This window comes from Chrysemys picta, chromosome 2, assembly GCF_011386835.1.
Source record: "Chrysemys picta bellii isolate R12L10 chromosome 2, ASM1138683v2, whole genome shotgun sequence".
In the NCBI taxonomy this organism is placed as follows: Eukaryota; Metazoa; Chordata; order Testudines; family Emydidae; genus Chrysemys; species Chrysemys picta.
Genome location: NC_088792.1, coordinates 82,300,243 through 82,318,175, shown reverse-complemented (window position 1 = coordinate 82,318,175; position 17,933 = coordinate 82,300,243). Strand labels below are relative to the sequence as shown.

Here is a 17,933-nt window from a genome sequence, read left to right as displayed (position 1 = left end):
CAAATGAAGCTAAACGGCCTTAAGGGGTGTCCAGATCAATTTGTCTGAAAGTTCAGAGAAGTGTTTTTATTGGGAAAAGGATAATTTCAGAGAACTTTTTAAAAGTGACCCCCTCACAGATGGAATTATCCAAGTGTGACACTGCTGTCAGTTGTTTAAATTGCTTTCTAGGAGGTTTCATTTGAAGGAAAATCTCAGCTGAGCCACTGTATACAACTTCAGTTTTCATACACATGGTTTCCATTTGGCTGGTTCTCTTTCAGTACTGTAATGTTTCTAAAAGGCAGCTGCTGATGTGTCTGATAAAATAAAAAGCTCTCATTTGTAACCAAAGATTGTCATTTAAATGAGAGAGGTCTATTTTAAATAAAAATAAATGTTCTTGGGGTCTTCTGCTGTTCAAACTCTGACTATGCAGTGGATCCTTGTGCTATGTGAAGCCCCCTTTGCTTCAGTGGAACTACTGACTTTTGTAAAGTTAAGTATTTCAAGAAGTCCCTGCAAGATCAGGGCCTTAGATTATGTCCATGCCCTGAAGGGTTTACTGTCTATTAAACTACATACCTTTTTACAGTGCCACAAGGTGTGTCATTAGTACAAATGTGCATTTATAATGACATCTGAAATAAAGATTAGACTTTAAATTACTCTACGGTTAGTGAAAATGTATTATAAATACAAATTTAAAAAGCACTAATAAATATTTGTGTACATGAAAAAAGTGATGACTGGCTTCTCCCTCCTAGCTCTGGAAGTTTGTACAGATCCCTTGGTGTTAGTGACACAGTCTCAATGTGCAGTGATCATATGATGAGATTGATGGGTCAAATGAGCTCCAACAATGGAAAATAGAAAGTTCATGAAGAAATTATGCTACAGTAATTTAATATAAAGTTAAAAGTCTTACTTGAAAGTAAAAATACAATATGGCATTTGTTTTTTAAGTAGTGTTAACAGTTGTAAACATTTTTCTGATGTTCACTGAATTTATAATGAATTTATAATTTAAGTTCACTTGTTTTTATGGGTGCTCTTTCTTTCAGAAACCAGAGTCTGCATTGGAGGTTTTCAGAGAAGCAGGAGTACCACCAAAGCAGAAAACTACAATATTTAAGGTGTCAGATAATGCTATAATTAAGCCAGGTAATCTTTTTGAGCTGGAATACATTACATGTATGACTTATTCTTGGTTTAGACCAGGGGTCGGCAACCTATGGCACGAGTGCCAAAGACGGCATGCAAGATGATTTTTAATGCCACGCTGCTGCCTGCTGGAGTCCCGCTCAGCCCCGGCAGTGGGCTGGGCCGGACCCTGGCAGGCAGCAGCGTGCCATTAAAAATCCTGCCCGACCCAGCCCGCTCTTCTCTGCCACCACCTACTGCTGTCTCTGGCGGGAGCAGAAGCAAGCTTTGTCCTGCCGGCTGCTGCTGTACGGCAGGCTCTGCCGGCAGCCAGGCTTCCCTCTCCCCTGCCTCTTCCCCCAGCGTGCTGTCGAGTCCCGCCTCCTCTCCCTCCCTGCCGCCGATCGCCCTTGCAAGGGAGGGGAGAATAGCAGCCCCAATGCCCTCGCTGCTCAGACCGGTAAGGAGGCAGAGAAGAGGCAGGAGGAAGGAGGGTTGGAGCGGGGCGTATCCCTCCAGCCCCCTGCCGTGAGCCGCTCAGGGGGTAGGGGGCTGGGAGCACCCCCCTGATCCCAGCCCCTCTCTGCCCTGACCCTTGCACCCCAGCCCCCTGTATCCACCCCCACGACCCCATCCCTTATTCCTGCACCATCCACACATACCCAGCCCCCCCATGCCCCCTCCTCTGACTCCTGCACTCCCCACACCCCCTGTCCTGACTCCTGCACTCTCCATATCCCCACCCCCAACCCTGAGCACCAGGTTGGCAGTGGGCTGAGCGGGGCTGGTGGCTGGGACCCCAGCTGGCAAGGGCCTGGCAGCCCAAACCCCAGACCGGCAGCGGGCTGAGCGGGGCCAGCAGCCAGGACCCAGTGGATGGAACCCCAGACCGGCAGCGGGCTGAGCCACTCGGCCCACTACTGGTCTGGGGTGCCGGCCCTGCTCAGCCCGCCGCCGGTCTGGGGTCCTGGCCCATGGCCCCACTCAGCCCGCTGCCGGTCTGGGGTTCTGGCTGCCGGCCCGAGATTCTGGCTGCCACCCCCTTGCCAGCTGGGGTCCCAGCTGCCGGCCCCTCTCAGCTGGCTGCCGGCCTAGGTGAATGGAACCCCAGGCTGGCAGCGGGCTGAGCAGGTCGGTGGCTTAAGATCAGCATTTTAATTTAATTTTAAATGAAGCTTCTTAAACATTTTGAAAACCTTGTTTACTTTACATACAACAGTAGTTTAGTTATATTATATATAGACTTAGAGAGAGAGAGGGACCTTCTAAAAAATGTTAAAATGTATTATCGGCACTCTAAACCTTAAATTAAAATGAGTAAATGAAGACTCGCCGCACCACTTCTGAAAGGTTGCCGACCGCTGGTTTAGACTTACATAAACAGAAGACATTAAGGGAGGGTGACCAGATGTCCCGATTTTATAGGGACAGTCCCTATATTTGGGGCTTTTTCTTATATATGCTCCTGTTACCTCCCACCCCCTGTCCTGATTTTTCACACTTGCTATTTGGTCAGCCTACATTAAGGTGCGATTGATTTGTAGGTATGAAAATGAATTTAAAAAATCATTTTTCCCCTCTATCACTGGGACCAAATCAAATTTCTGAAAAGAAGGAAAATAGAAAATGGCCTTTGTTTTCTGTGGGTGGAGAAAGAAATTGTTGTCTTTCGCCATTTCTCGTTTTCGTAGCAAATCAGTTCCACCCCTTGGAAAAGTTGTTTAATTCAAACTAGCTACAATGCAAATCGGTGTTAAAAATGAATGTGAATACACTTCCCAAAAGGACTTTTGGCACTCTTATAGGGACACCATAAGTGATGTTTTGCAGGAGGTTGGAAAAGTTGCCGTTTAAGAGGTTTCAGTCTTCTCTGTGCTTCCCTGGTTGAGACGAATTAGGTACCTCTTGAAATGCCATTGTTTCAGACTATTTGAGGCAGAAAGGATTCAGCAAAATGGAGCATTGGTTTCCATTGAGAATTATGTCTTGTAACCAGAAGATTTGGATGTTTAACCTTCATAAAAATTGTTTTTTAAATTTTTCAGGATATATTAGTATGTGAATTTGGGTTGTTTATATTACATGCTTTTGCCAACATAATTTTGCTTCAGGCATTTTATTAATTTATTAATCATTAGTTTTAATAAAACAGGGTCCTAATGGTCTATTTAAAATATTATGACTTCTTTGGTAGCCAGTAGAGAGAGAGTTTACAAACAGATCTTAGACTTTATTGCGGCTACTCATTAGTAGTATCCAGCATGGCATACGGAAAAAGTGTGGTCTGATAATTGAAGCAAAGGCTGAAAGTTGGGAGCTTTTAAAGTCCTAAATATGTACTACAAACATTACTGCGGCATTCTCCATCTTTCCTCATCTCAATTGTTTGCCCTGGGCTGTCTGTCTCTCTTTTTGTTGGGGCTAGTACACTTCATTATTTATTTATACTAGATGTTGATATTTTTCTGCTTGGTGATTTAGTAGAGGCTCACATCATCACTAACTGCATTAACTGACAAATCTGACATTGATAGAGTGGAGTGATCTAAATTACTTGATTTTGTTTTTAAATTGATTTAAATCAAGTTGAGGATTTATAAATTAAATTCTCAATTAGTTTTACAAAGAACTAAATTATCAAAGCTTCTTTTTAAATGCCACTATTATTAGGGTATGTTGTTTTTTAATTTTACAGTACTGCTATAAACAAAAAATTGAAAACTAACGCACTGATACTGCAAGCAGTTAAGCAGATAAGTAATTTTACTTGCATGAATAGTCCCATTTGCTTTAATAGGACTACTCATGAATTTAATTTTAAGCACATGCATTGTGTTTGCAGAACAAGGGGCTAAAATTGTACTTTCATTAAAAACTTTTTTCTTCGTGTCATAATCTTTGTCACATCAAAATAAATTGCTTCATTGTTAACACTGAAAAATTATTTAGTTGTATAATACATTAACAAAGTTACTTAGAACTTTTTTTTATACACACAGCCCAAAAATTTCAAAAATAAGAGCAAAAAATCAGTCTCAAAACGGATCTGAAAATGTAACTGCTACAAACTTAGCACAGGGTATTTGCATGTCTATTTTGTGTTTGAGCTTATTGTATTCTCTTAATAAAGATATTAAGTATCCTTGATTTGCCTTTTTCAGTGTAGATGAGTATCTTAAGTGTGAAACTTTTTAGTTGTAAAAATCTCTAGGTAAATTGTATTAATAATTGGGAGACTAAAGAAACAAGTACAAAACAACCAATTTAGCAATTTAAGACTATAAAATGGGATGAAAATAAAGTAATTATACATAAATTAATTTTTTTTTAAAGCATCAGGATTTAAATAAAAAAGATTTCCTTTTTAAAATTATTTTTAACAACTGTGGATGCTGACAGGATAATGGTTCACGTTTCAGCACTTAATTGAATGGTATATTTTCCCTCCTTTTTAAGGTACTCCTCTGTATGCAGCTCACTTCCGTCCAGGGCAGTTTGTGGATGTCACTGCCAAAACGTAGGTTCCTAACTTTTTTTTTAATATATTTAATGTATTTACCTTTCAGATATTTGTCATTTATTTTTCTTTTCTCTTTTGTCCTAACATTAATTGTTGGCAAAGGTAGATTGAAAAAAAACACATGAATTGTAGAATAATCTGGGGTTGTGTGCGGGATGCATTCATTAATATGGTACAGTGTAATGAGTGTGTCTCACTGTTAGTGTTTAAAGATGGTTGGCATTCCAGTGTAAGGTTCTCTCCTGAGTTTGGGTCAAGGATAGTTGTGGGTATGAGTTAGGCTGAATTTAAATTGTTTGCAGTGCTTCACAACGCTTGCCAAATTCCCATGTAGGTTTTCTAATTCTTATAGTCAACAGCAGTATAAAGTGAGGCCAGAGGATCTTGTTGTATGACTAAAGGCTGCTGCTATTTTCTGATAAGTAACTTGATAAGGAAAAAGATGTTAATGAAAGTTTATTAATGGGAAAAACACTTTAGGTAGGAAATTGTTTCAAGTTGAAAGGCAGAAGAGGAGTCTTACAAAAACATTGCAAGAGAGAGGAGGCGTGAGAGGAGGGACAAAAAAGAATGGATATGCATGATATAAATACCAATGTAAATCTTTTATATGGGCTTGTCTACACTACCGCGTGGGGTCGATCTAAGATACGCAACTTCAGCTATGTGAATAGCGTAGCTGAAGTCGACGTACTTAGATCTATTTATCACGGTGTCTTCACTGCGGTTAGTTGACAGCTGACGCTCTCCCGTCGACTCCGCTTGCGATTCTGGTGGAGTACTGGAGTCGACGGGGGAGCGCTCAGCAGTCGATTTATCGCGTCTATACTAGACGCGATAAATCGACGTCTGCTGGATTGATCCCTGCCCACCAGTCTGGTGGGTAGTGTAGACAAGCCCTACGAGGTGGCACCATTTCTTGTGTCATAGTTCAGTTGCAGACGTTCTTAATACTCTCCTCCATAGCAATTGTAGGTTAGTAAAATTTGGCATGAATTGTTCTATAGAACCAAATCTAGAGTCCCAAATCCAGGATTTCCAAAAAATATTAAAAGGAACCACTCCTTGTTCAGAAAAAACAAATAAACTAAGCTAAACTTAGTGTTTTTACTTCACCTATTTTTTTGAGATACGTTTCAAATAATTACCATCTGTTCAATTTTCCCCTCCCCACCCCCCCAAGTTTCTCACAAACTTCTTGCCAGACTTCCCTATATTTAAAAAAAACAAACAAAAAAACTCCAGTGTCAAATAACTTTTTTGGCAGCGAAGCATTTGTGAGAAATTTCAAGGAGTTGGTGAAGTTAAAAAAAGTGGTGAAAATTAGGCTTATAATGGCCGTTTTCTAGTTACTGAAATATAAACAGGTGAATTGCATTGTTAATCACAATCAATATTTACTGATTTCACCATTCTGTTTTTATTAAATAAATGTAGATGTCATTTCGCCATACCTAAACATGAAGGAGGGCTATTTTAGTTGGAACAAATGACTATTTTTAACACTTATTTTTGTTGATTTAGCACTTTTCTTCCATATCACCATATTGCTAGAGTGTGTGCCAAAGCATACCATTCAGCATAGGTGCTCTGATATTACCATATTATATGAGGGGCAGGTGGAGCGCTATTTAGGAAGATATTTTATTTGTTCTACATTGTCCTAGGACTCTCAATTATGGAGTGGGAGCCTGTTGTAGGCACTATTCAGATATGTAACAAAGACAACAGTTTCTGCCTGAGAGTGCTCACAATTGACGTGACAGATGGGATATAACAATTGGATGAAACAGACACACTGGCTGAAGGGTGGGCTAGAAGGATGTTTAGCGGAAAAACTGCAATCATCACTTTTCTAGCCAATGTCAGACCTGAATACTTTGTCAGCATCAGGGCAGAGAGGTAGTTTTTGTAGAGGATAAGGTGGAGGTTTACAGTAATTTATGGGGAGTTTTCCCCATGCATGTGAAACAGATGGGATAAAATTCAGAGGCACTGGAGAAAGAAGCCCATAAGCAGGCAATCAAGGCTGCCATATATCTGATATAGAGGATGGGGATAAAGAGTCAAGGGCCTTTAATGCAAAGACACAGAACTTGTGATTGATTTGGTGGAGGAGGGAGAGCCAGTGGAGGGATGCAAAAAGAGAGGGTTAATGTGGTCAGAATGGCAGGTCAGGAAATGACCCCAGCAGCGGCATTTTGAATAAACATGCGGTGTGTGGGAGCAACACGGCTGCCAGACACCTACAGTATGTGGTCTGTTAAATTTTTTTCCACATCCCAGCCTTTCTTCTCTGCTAACAAGCATCGCTATACCTTTCCTTGTATGGTGGGAGGAATGGTTTATTCTCACACCACTGTGAATACTAGTTTATGGTTCAAATGATAGAGGGTGCATCTTGCCACCAAAAATCAGTTTTATCCTTTCTGAGACATGCATAATATCCACTGGTCTAGACAATTGGGGATTCCAATCTCCTTATTTCAATAAAGTGCATTTGTGTCATGATGTACTCCCAAGCAGGCCCTGGGTCTACTCCCCTTTTGTGAACTGGAAATCCCTAACTGCTTCCATAAGAGTGAGAGATTTAATTGGCTAATATTTTGTTCAGTGCTTTGAAAATACAAAGCATTATGGGGTGTCTACATGGGGAAATGGACTGGGATAGCTGCAGTGGAATAAGCTGTAGCTATATTAGAATAACTCCCTGTGCAGAGTTATTCTACTCTGAAATAAGTAACTTCATTTGGGAATTATTCTTGCATAGCTATACCAGCATATCTTATTCCATTATAGCTATGCCGGTCAATTTTCCTGTGTAAACAAGCCTTTATTTTTGTTTGTTAGAAAAAATCCCCAGAAAAGTGTAATGTTCTGGGATGGACCGTGTGTATGTGGGGGTAGATACCAGCTTTGGAAACGAAGGTCTTTAAAGAATATATATATATATATATATAATAAAATCAAAGTTCAATGCCTATAACATCCAGAAACCGTATCAATCTTGGACAATATATGTAGAAAAATCTCTTAGACTGTCCAATCTTTCAGACCAGAGTAGGTGAGGTATCAATTAAAATCTATTTTTTGGTAGAAATAGGAAAGTAAATCCTTGCGTCTGTTATGTTTGTGGGACGTGGCAGCATATTAAAATCACCTTTCTATCTATCTTGGAAGACTAGTCCTATTAACAAAGCAGCTTGTTTGCAAAGCACTGTATCATTAGTACCTTAATTGAACATAGGTGATAATTGTTTTTAGAACACTTCAAAAAAAGCCCCTGAGTGCTTTGCTTTTTTTTATAAATTAAAAATAATTTCTCAGAAGCTAAAGGGTCATCCTAAATGTCTAGATAGGAAGGCTCCCGGGGCAGGAGCTATGTCTGTACATTTCCAGGTACACCTCTACCTCGATATAATACTGTCCTCGGGAGCCAAAAAATCTTACCGCGTTATAGGTGAAACCGCATTATATCAAACTTGCTTTGATCCACCGGCGTGCGCAGCCCCGCCCCAGCCAGAGCACTGCTCTACAGTGTTGTATCCGAATTCATGTTATATCGGGTCGCGTTATATCAGGGTAGAGGTGTACAACAAAGGTGCTATCTAATAATTAAGGTGTTCTATGAAATAGATGTCAGCAGTATTTAAAAAAACAAATCAAGATATATGAAAAGTTTCCTTGTGGAGGTGAGAGCGTGTTAAAGATCATATATAATTTACCGATATAGCTTGCTAGATGCTATTTAGAATTACTGGGAAACTAAATATAGAACTGGTTTCCTGGCCTCTTTCAGTCTGTGTGGCTGATCCACCCCATCTTTTGAGTTAAGAGTTGTAATCTAGAATATCTTTTCTCTCCAGTTATTTGCCTGATAATTTTTAAAACCAGATAGCTAAATTAGTTATTCCTAATGCTGCTTTTGGTAGTCTGATCCATATAACCTATATATGCAGCTCTTAATATAGGAATTACTCTTAAATTCTTAATTCTCATTATTAACTGTAGGTTTTCTTATCATGTTTTGCTCTCAATGTGATTTCTAATCTTTCCAGTGCTCCTCTGTATCTGATGTGTTATAAATTTCTTCCTGTACCTCTTTTTACCTCTACTTTTTTTGTGTGTGTTTTGCTAATCTACATTGGCTTCTTTTCTGTAATTCTATATTTAGCATTAGATTGCCTCATGACCCCTTGGCAAACATTACATTATCTTTGAATACATTCAGTTTCCCCTTTGTGCCCTTTACTTGCTTCCATTCAGTGTCATCCAACATTGCCTCTAAAACACTTATGTTCCCATCTTTTTAGTTTAATTCTAAGCCTTTTTAATGGATGCAGTCATTAATAAGTGCAATGCTCAGTGAGTGATGGTATAAAAAAAATCCCAGAAATCTTTGAGCTGTTGGGGGCAAGGAGATTCCTTGAAAAATGCCCACAATGTTTTGGGCTGCCACTAGCTGTTTAGACAGAATGCATTGATACAGATACACTTGAGCTATATAGTAGTGGGTAGGCAAACCATTTTGTCATGGGAAGAACTATTAGCTTTAACTAATACAAAACTTTAGTTTGCTTTAACTAGGTCAGATGTCCGTCAGAACCCAGTTGCATCAAACATGGTTCTATGGGATTTATAACTGTGAAGTGGCTAGGCCCACTTCCAATTTTGTGTGGATTAGCTTTAACAATACAACGCTACCTGTTAGTGAGCAGAGACCACTGTCTGTCATGTTGACTAATATTTTCTCATTGTTTATTTGTACTTCCTCATTGATCTGTATCCATCTGTTATCTCTTGTCTTCTACTTAGTGTAAACCCTTTGGGGCAGAGACTGTCTTTTTGCTCTGTTTGTGTACAACACCTAGCATAATGGGGTCTTGGGCTCCTAGGCACTACAGTAATACAAATAATGATAATACTGATCTTCAATCGCTGTGAACATTGAAAGAGTTTTGGAGATGCTGGTTACTAATGAGTTGTAATGCTTCCTGTCCCATGCTTTCAGCATGAGATAGTCCATGGGTTGTGATTGGAAATGCTGCCTGGGTATACAGAAAGTTCTACTTTATAGTAGTTTACAACTACTTTATGTATTTGTCATTAAAAATATGCCTGCAACGAAGGGTTTAGAACGGCAGTGATTCTCTCCTGACTGTGGAAGACCTATTGATTAAACTCGCTTTCTCATTCTCTGTCTCCCACAAAATGCTGCTATACACTACTATAGAAAATACTACTCTTTCAGCGAATAGGTCATAATGTGTCACTGCTTCAGTTCACTGATATGACATTTTTCACGAACTCAAGTATCTGTGTAAGACAGAGGTGGGCAAACTATGACCCACGGGCCCCATCCGGCCCACAGGACCATCCTGCCTGGTCCTTGAGCTTCCGGCCGGGGAGGCTAGCCCCTGGTCCCTCCCCCGCGTGGGCAGCGCTCTGGGCGGCAGGGCTGTGAGCTCCTGCTGAGCAGAGCGGCAGCGTGTCTAGCTCTGGCCAGACATGCTGCTCTGAGCAGCATGGTAAAGGGGCCGGGACTGGGGCAGGGGTGGGGTTGGAGAAGGGGCGAGGGATCCCGGGAGGCAGTCAGGGGACAGGGAGCAGGGGGTGGTTGGATGGGGGGGGTGGAGGTTCTGTGGGGGGGTCAGAGGAAGGGGAACAGGGGGGTTGGATAGGTTTGGGGTCCCGGGGAGGCCTGTCAGGGGGTGGGGGTGTGGATAGGGGTCAGGGGACGGGGAACAAGAGGGGTTGGATAGGCGTAGGATCCTGTGGGGCAGTTAGGGGTGGGGGTCCCGGGAAGGGGCGGTTAGGGGACAAGGAGCGGGGCGGTTCGATGGGTCAGAGGTTCTGAGGGGGGCAGTCAGGGGGCGGGAAGTGGGAGGGGGCTGTTTGGGGAGGCACAGCCTTCCCTACCCAGCCCTCCATACAGTTTTGCAACCCCAGTGTGGCCCTTGGGCCAAAAAGTTTGCCTACCCCTTGTGTAAGGGGATGGAATGGCATACTTCCCTTCCCAGTAACATAATGAATGGGGTTGCTGAGTCTACTCTGCTTTTTGGTTGTTGAACTGTGTAGTTTGCTATTATTCCTGTGACTGGGACTTCTGTTCTCTCATGCTCAGCTCCCACCTTCCACACACTCTCTGTATATATTCCATCCGCCTTGTTCTTTATCATGACTTCTTTTCTACACAGTATTTTTCGCTCTTCTTGCATAACTTAAGAAAACCCATAGGTTTTAGATCCTCAGTCCTTCTCAGAGGTTGTTCCTACATTACCAAAGTTCAAAGAGGCACAAAAGGTAATTTCATACATTTTGAGTATTTTGATAGCTTGTGAATTGAAAGTGATGAAAAATGACAGTGGCAGTTGTCCTTAGCTATTTTTGCAGCATTTGTGTCTCATCCAGCTATTGCCATTATAAACTTAAAGCCAATAATTCCTTAGAATTCACTAGCTTTGCCAATAAATGTAAACTTGCTTTTAAAAATGTATTTTTATGTTCACAGAGCTTCATGCACAACACTTTTAAGGGCTCTAGAGTCTTAAATCCAATATTAAAGAAATATTTCCTAAGTATAGTGCAGTTGTGACAGATACAATTGTATTTTATAGCTGGTGGAAAGCCACTAGCATTCTTACCGTAATGCATTCTTCCAGATTACAGCAAAATACACCATAATTGAAGTACCAAAATTCAGGGTCTCTGGATTAGATGTGTAACCATAGTGCTGCTACTATGTATAATGTGTTAGATTTCTTTTAGAGAAATGGGTTCCTTTCATCTAGATGTTTAAAGAACATTGTAGAATATAATTCTTTAAATTTAATCTCACAAACAGAATGAGTTGTATGCAGTATTACAGTGAATCTTTACACACTCTCATCCCCTGATCAAGTTATACTCAAAAATAAGCCTTTGTGAGACGATATTGAAAATTCAGTATGTTAAAATTACTAGTTTAGTGCACTCTGAGGTCTAACAATTCTTGATAAACCTTATTTTTCTTTTCCTAAAAAGCTCTTTGTTTTGGAGTTAACCTAAAAAGCATTTATTGCAAGGGTGCAATCTTACTTTCCATCTTAGTCAAGAAGAAAAATAATGAAAAGCAATCAAAAAGCTTTGCACTTGGCTCTGCACTATTTCACTGAGATCTGATCCATGAAGTAATATATAGTCTGAACTCATTTGTAACTTTTAAAACTTCTGGAAATGCTCTTAGAAGTTTGTTAGTTACTTCAGTGAATAGAGAATTGTTTTCCTCAAAAACCTAATTCCAAATTCATCAGGTATATGAGATGAGGTGGTTACATGTTTTTAAAAATATTAGTTTTACAGTGGCTGGTTTTTAAAGAAAAACAAATTTGCCATTATTCATTTTTTCTCTTAACTTTGACAGCAGAAAGTTGTTGCTTTTTTGAGGAAACAGCTAAAAAAGTGAATCTTACATTTTATTAGCTTCTTGCATTTCATTTTAGATAGGTTTAAATGACCAAGACATGTAAAATTTAGGCATACTTTGCTTCAGAAGGCAAGAAAAACAGAATAACTTGTGATTGTGGGGTTTTTTTTTTGCTTTCTAACATTTTGTTTTTCAAAGAATGCTTTTTCGATTTTTAAATGATTTAACACTGGATGTTTATATTGCTAAATGAAAGCAGAGGTAGGCCTAATAAAGGTACATTACCATAGAAGGGCATTTTGGAGATGAAAATAGGAGTTGAAGTTGATAGGTGATCTTTCTGTAGTAACACTTTTTGCTACGTGTCTTGCTGGTGTGGTAAAGTCACATGATCAGGTGCTTCTGTATGTGAGTGTTTTCCCTTTTCTTTGTTTGTCTTGTTTGTTTAATGTGGTAAAATGCTCTGTTTTACAAAATCAGTGATTATTGTCAATTGGTAGTCGCTTGCATTTTTGAATGTGATCATATCTGTGTTTAATCCAGCATAAAGTTTATGGTGTAGTTTAAAAATTCTTTTTCATAATAGACTTCAGTGGAACTGGGAACCAGAATTCAGTAGCACTTATGAAAATGCCTTGGAAAGAGAACACACACACACTTAGTTGAGGGAAAAACATAACTTCGGTTTTGAGCATCACATTTCAATTTTGAACCTCTTTTTACATGCAAGAAAGTGTAAAGGTTTTATTTAATGATAATTTTGATGTCCACTGTAACCTGCAGAATGTTTCTGGCTTGAAGCATGGTATTGTTTAATCCCAACATGCTTTGAAGCAAACGGTCCAGGAAAGGTGCTCTCTTATTACCATTTGGACACATGCTGTGCTCTATTATACTTTGCTGCTACACCTCTACCCCGATATAATGCCACCTGATATAACACACATTCAGATGTAATGCGGTAAAGCAGCGCTCCGGGGAGGAGGGGCTGCGCGCGCCGGTGGATCAAAGCAAGTTCGATATAATGTGGTTTCACCTATAACGCGGTAAGATTTTTTGGCTCCCGAGGACAGTGTTATATCGAGGTAGAGGTGTACTTCCATTTAATGAGTATTTGGAAAGGCATGACCATTGACACACCAGGGATTTTGGCACTTATCAAAAAAACAAAACAAAACCCAGCATTCTTGTTTTTTCGAAATACTTGGTAGCAAAATAAGAGTCTAGACTCACCGATATATTTTAACACCGTGTTTCAGTTTTCTTAAGGTAGGTGTTACTCAAGCCTAAAAATACATTGTGCGTTTCTAAAATATTTGACTAAACAACTGAGATTTTGTTTTACAACATTAAAATAATTTTTTATCCCCAAAATGCCACAGCAAGCATTATTTTAGATCTGTTAAGTATGACATATTTGCCACAAGCTAAGTGGTAGTTTTAAATAGGATTCTTTATTCTAAATAAGTCATCTCATTACATGCTGACATTTTGCTTAAATTAAAACTGAAAAATGAGGTATTACACAGTATTATATGGCTGACTTGAACAGCTGCTTTCCCTCAGGTAAGACCAGGGGACCTGTCTTTATACACTCTATTTTAAATTCTACTTATCATTATTTTCATTTCATTTAACCTCCACATTGGTCCTTGCTTTGAACCCCAATGAATGCTTCTTGCTGTCTAGGACTATTTTATGGGACTTGGGTAAGCATGTTTTCAAATAGTAGCTTTTGGTGTGAAAAGGTTATGTTGAAGAAAATAACCATGTTGTAGTCAATTCATTCCATAGAAAAGGAGTGAAGTGATGTATATTGGATTTTATAAAAGGAATGTTCTCTAGCAACTCCATTTATACTAGTACTGTATGAAATGATAGCCAATACCACATTCTTCAGAATGGGAAGCACTTATTGGTTATATTTTGTGATGGCGATGGGAAATATCTTTAGGAAATTATTTATATCCTAGGTATTTTGTCTTTAACATATCAGAATCTTTGTAAAATAATATTTGGCTATTTTTCACACTAGTGAGTTTACTTTCAAAAATGTATTTTCTAAATATATCATGTCAGATGTGATACATTTAACCTGATTCGTTCAAAGTGGGCGGATATACTAATTTTTCATAGCTAACTTGTGTATGAAAGTGCGAATTAAAGGCCCAATCTGGCAAACCCTTCCTCAAAATTAATGGGATTATATCCAGGAGTACAAGCTTGCAGGATCATACTCCTCTCATGCCTACTTTGAGTTTGTATTAATCTACAATTGTATTCAGTTTAAAATTGTGTTCAATGTTTGGAGAGGTTAGGTCTTGTTCAGTAGATACAGTAACGGGAAGTCAGGATATAAGACCTTGCAGGAGTTCTTTGAGTCAACCATGAATCAAGTGGTAACTCCAATTACCAATAAAGCAAAACCCTAAAAAGGGGCAGGTTTGACCATTACCTTGTTATGTATACCTTAAGAACAGGGTGAGAATGTCAACTGATCACATTCTAGAAGAAAGATTTACTGCAGTGTGGTACAGCTCTAACGCTGAAATATTTCAATCATCTGATTCATCTTGCCCACTTTAAGTTCAATTTCAAAATGTTGGTTGAAGAGTGGCACATGAAATGGAGCACCTTTTGAGGAAGTGGTGACCCAACTAATAAATTCACATTGCTCTGGGGATTTATTCCTGTTTCATTAACTGTTATAAAATGTTTCTTTAGGTTTAACCTAAATAGTATATATTGTTGTGTTCATATATGTTGTTACTAACTGTACAAATTCACTTATGAGGATAGGCCATTTCAAAATTTCAAAACTAATGTATTTGAAATTAAGTCCTTGTCCATTAAATATGTTTTAAAAAGTCAGCAAGATGCTGTAAATACGGATTGAGTCATTGACAGATTTCAAAACAGTTTAGAGACAGGGAGGCTTAAATTATATAGAATTCAACTCTGGCATTCAGTAATATTTTATGTAGGAGAATGACCTGGTAAATTTTATTAAGTTCTTTTCCCAATTATTTGAAGTGAATAATTAGTTACGCTGTATTGTTGAGGATCACATACTCATTCAGATTGGTAATGCACACAAATATGTGATTTGTTTAAAATAAAACTCTAAGTCAGGGGCGGGCAAACTTTTTTGTTTTTTTTGGCCTGAGGGCTACATCGGGTTTCATAAATTGTATGGAGGGTCGGTTAGGGAAGGGGGTCGTGGCCCAGCCCCTACCTCCTTATCTGCCCCTTGCCCCCCTGGGACTCCTGCCCCATCCAACCCCCCCATTCTCTGACAGCTCCTCTGGGACCCCTTTCCCATCCACACACACCCACTCCCTGTCCCCTGACTGCCCCCTGCTGCCCCATCCAATCTCCCCTCCTTCCTGACTGCCCCGGGACCCCTGCCCCCATTCAACCCTCCCCCCCCCCCCCCCGACCGCCACCCCGAACTCCCCTGCCCTCTATCCAACCCCCCCCCTGCTCCCTGACCCCTTACCCCGCTGCCTGGAGCACCAGTAGCTGGCGGTGCTACAGCCGGGCCACACTGCTGCCACCGCCCACCAAACAGCATAGAACACCGGGTCAGGCCGGGCTCTGCAGCTGCGCTGCCCCAGGAGCCCCAGGGGGCCAGGCAGGACAGTACCGCGGGCTGTAGTTTGCCCACCCCTGCTCTAGGTTATAGGACCCTTCCATTCACTAGAATATAGTACATGTAAAACCAGGTAACTAATCTACTTAAAAGTATCAGGAAGAATGTCTCTTAAAAGCCTACTAATTTTCTAATCGCTGTAGTATTTTTTTTTCTTTTTCTTGAGTTACTATGGGACCTGATCTTGTGAGGTGCTGAGTACCCTCAGCTCACATGACTTTCAAATCACTCTGCACCTTGTAAGGTCAGCCCATTGGTTAAAATCCTTCTTAAGTGACAAAAATAAATATAGAGGTTTCATGAAAAACCAATTTTGTGCATAGCAGAGAAGCACACAGTTTCGTATAGATTGCAGTCTCTATTCAAGAAGGGCTCAGATTAGAACAGTCTCATGTTGCTAGAAAGGATCAAGGTGTGTTGGCCCCACGAGCATGGATGTACCTATACAGGTCCTTTGTACTAAGTTTGACTTAAACCAATTGTAACAGTCCCTTACTTTAAATAATACTAAATCTAAATTGTTCTGTATTTTTAAAACGGAAATGGACAGTTAAACCTCTAATACAAACTTAGCATAAGAAAATGAATGTGACTGGGGGAAAAAAATATTCATTGCTCTGTGTAATGTTCTTTTTCTACCATGTAAATTGACAGAATAAATTATTGTACATTATAAGTGCTTAAACTTACTTCAAGATGAAAGGCAACTTTTTCTTCTGTATAATTATTACAGGCAATTTGCAAATCAAAATATTATGTCCAGAAAGGCTATAGGTCAAGCTGCTCTGGTAAAGCAATTCAAAGGTCTCCATTCCATTCTTCACAGTGCAGAAAGATCTGATGGAAGAGCCATGGTAGACTTCAAAGCACTAACCACATACATTGCCTCCCTTATGAAACTAGAAGAATTTCCTATACATTAGCCAGTGTAAGAGAAGGATTTTTCAGACCTCCATGAATAAAGAATACTTTCATATTCCAGTTCATTACTCTGGAAATTTAAGATTAATCAGAACACTATTCTTTAGTCTGTCCATGTTTCCTGTAAATTCATTAAGGGACCCAGTCCTGCAAAATTTGAGCATTTGTTCAAAGTAATATATATGCTGAAGGAAACAATTGGATTACAACTGAGAGCAGAAGGTAGGTGAGCGTGGTATGCTACTGCATTGCATAAATTATTAAACATGGGGAAACGTTATTCCATTCTACAAGCAGCACTTGCTGGAAACAAGTCTTCTAGTACATACTGGAATACATGATTATTCCTGGAGTGCTGCCCCTTAAATATATACACTTGGTGAAATTGCTTTTTGATTTTTACTTTTTGAAAGTACAGTTTACAGCAGAGTAGATAGTTCGTGTCTAAACGATTGGCTTTCTGGATGAAATATTTGAGGTGAATGTTCAGTTTCATGACGCATGGGATTATGCTGCTTGATTAAAGTTGGCAGGACCATTTTCTTTGATACTGGTTTCTTCAGATGTTGAATTTTGGTTTTTATTAATGCATTTCTGCTGCTGAAGAATTATGTCCCAATCTCTCTGTGTGGTCACTGTTCACTTACCATGACTCCTAGTTGCTTTGGGGTTTGGATATTTACTAGGTCCATCTTCCTGCTAGAGATGTCAGAAGTGGCCTACTTAAACATTGCCAATAATAAATCATGTATTTTAAAGAGAAGAATAGAATTTCTACAGAACATACATGTGAGTCAAGTATTCCCACTTCTGTTTTTTTAAGTTACAAATTCACAGATATTCTTCTGCAATTGCTGCAGAACAAAGATAAACTGCAATATTCAAGATGATAAAAATATTAAAAATTATATACTGAAGTTAGCTTTGCTTGCAATAATAAATTAAGATAGAAACTTGCTGTGGTAAACTTTAAAAAAATTCTCCGATGTATGGTATATGATGTGAGCTTTGTGATTTTGAAGACATTTTCCATGTTTGTGACTAGTTTTATGATTTTGGAATTATTATACAAATTAATTTGACATCAATGTGCATGGCTAAACCATTCAATTTGTTTCCAGTGCTCAAATGCCAACACTGCTATAACATGGCAGTGAACTGAAAGAGCATTCTGGATATTGACAAGTAGATCAAGATTCAAATGTTCATCAAACTGAACCACAGTCTCCAGTTGACTGTTGGATTCAAGTGCTTCAGACAGGGCAATCCAAAGGGGAAAAATACAGATATTTTAAACTATGAATGTTTGCAGT

At 39.5% G+C, this 17,933-nt stretch overlaps 1 protein-coding gene across 3 annotated transcripts in view; it reads left to right on the top strand.

Annotated features, from left to right (window-relative positions):
• MRPL3 (mitochondrial ribosomal protein L3) overlaps window positions 1-17,933 on the top strand; it is a 66,958-nt gene that overhangs the window by 15,094 nt on the left and 33,931 nt on the right. For all 3 annotated transcript variants that reach the window (XM_005278649.5, XM_042841320.2, XM_065583637.1), the window contains exons 5-6: window positions 1,044-1,143; window positions 4,579-4,639. In XM_005278649.5, the coding sequence (XP_005278706.1) occupies window positions 1,044-1,143; window positions 4,579-4,639 (161 nt within the window). The remainder of the gene's footprint in view (window positions 1-1,043; window positions 1,144-4,578; window positions 4,640-17,933) is intronic.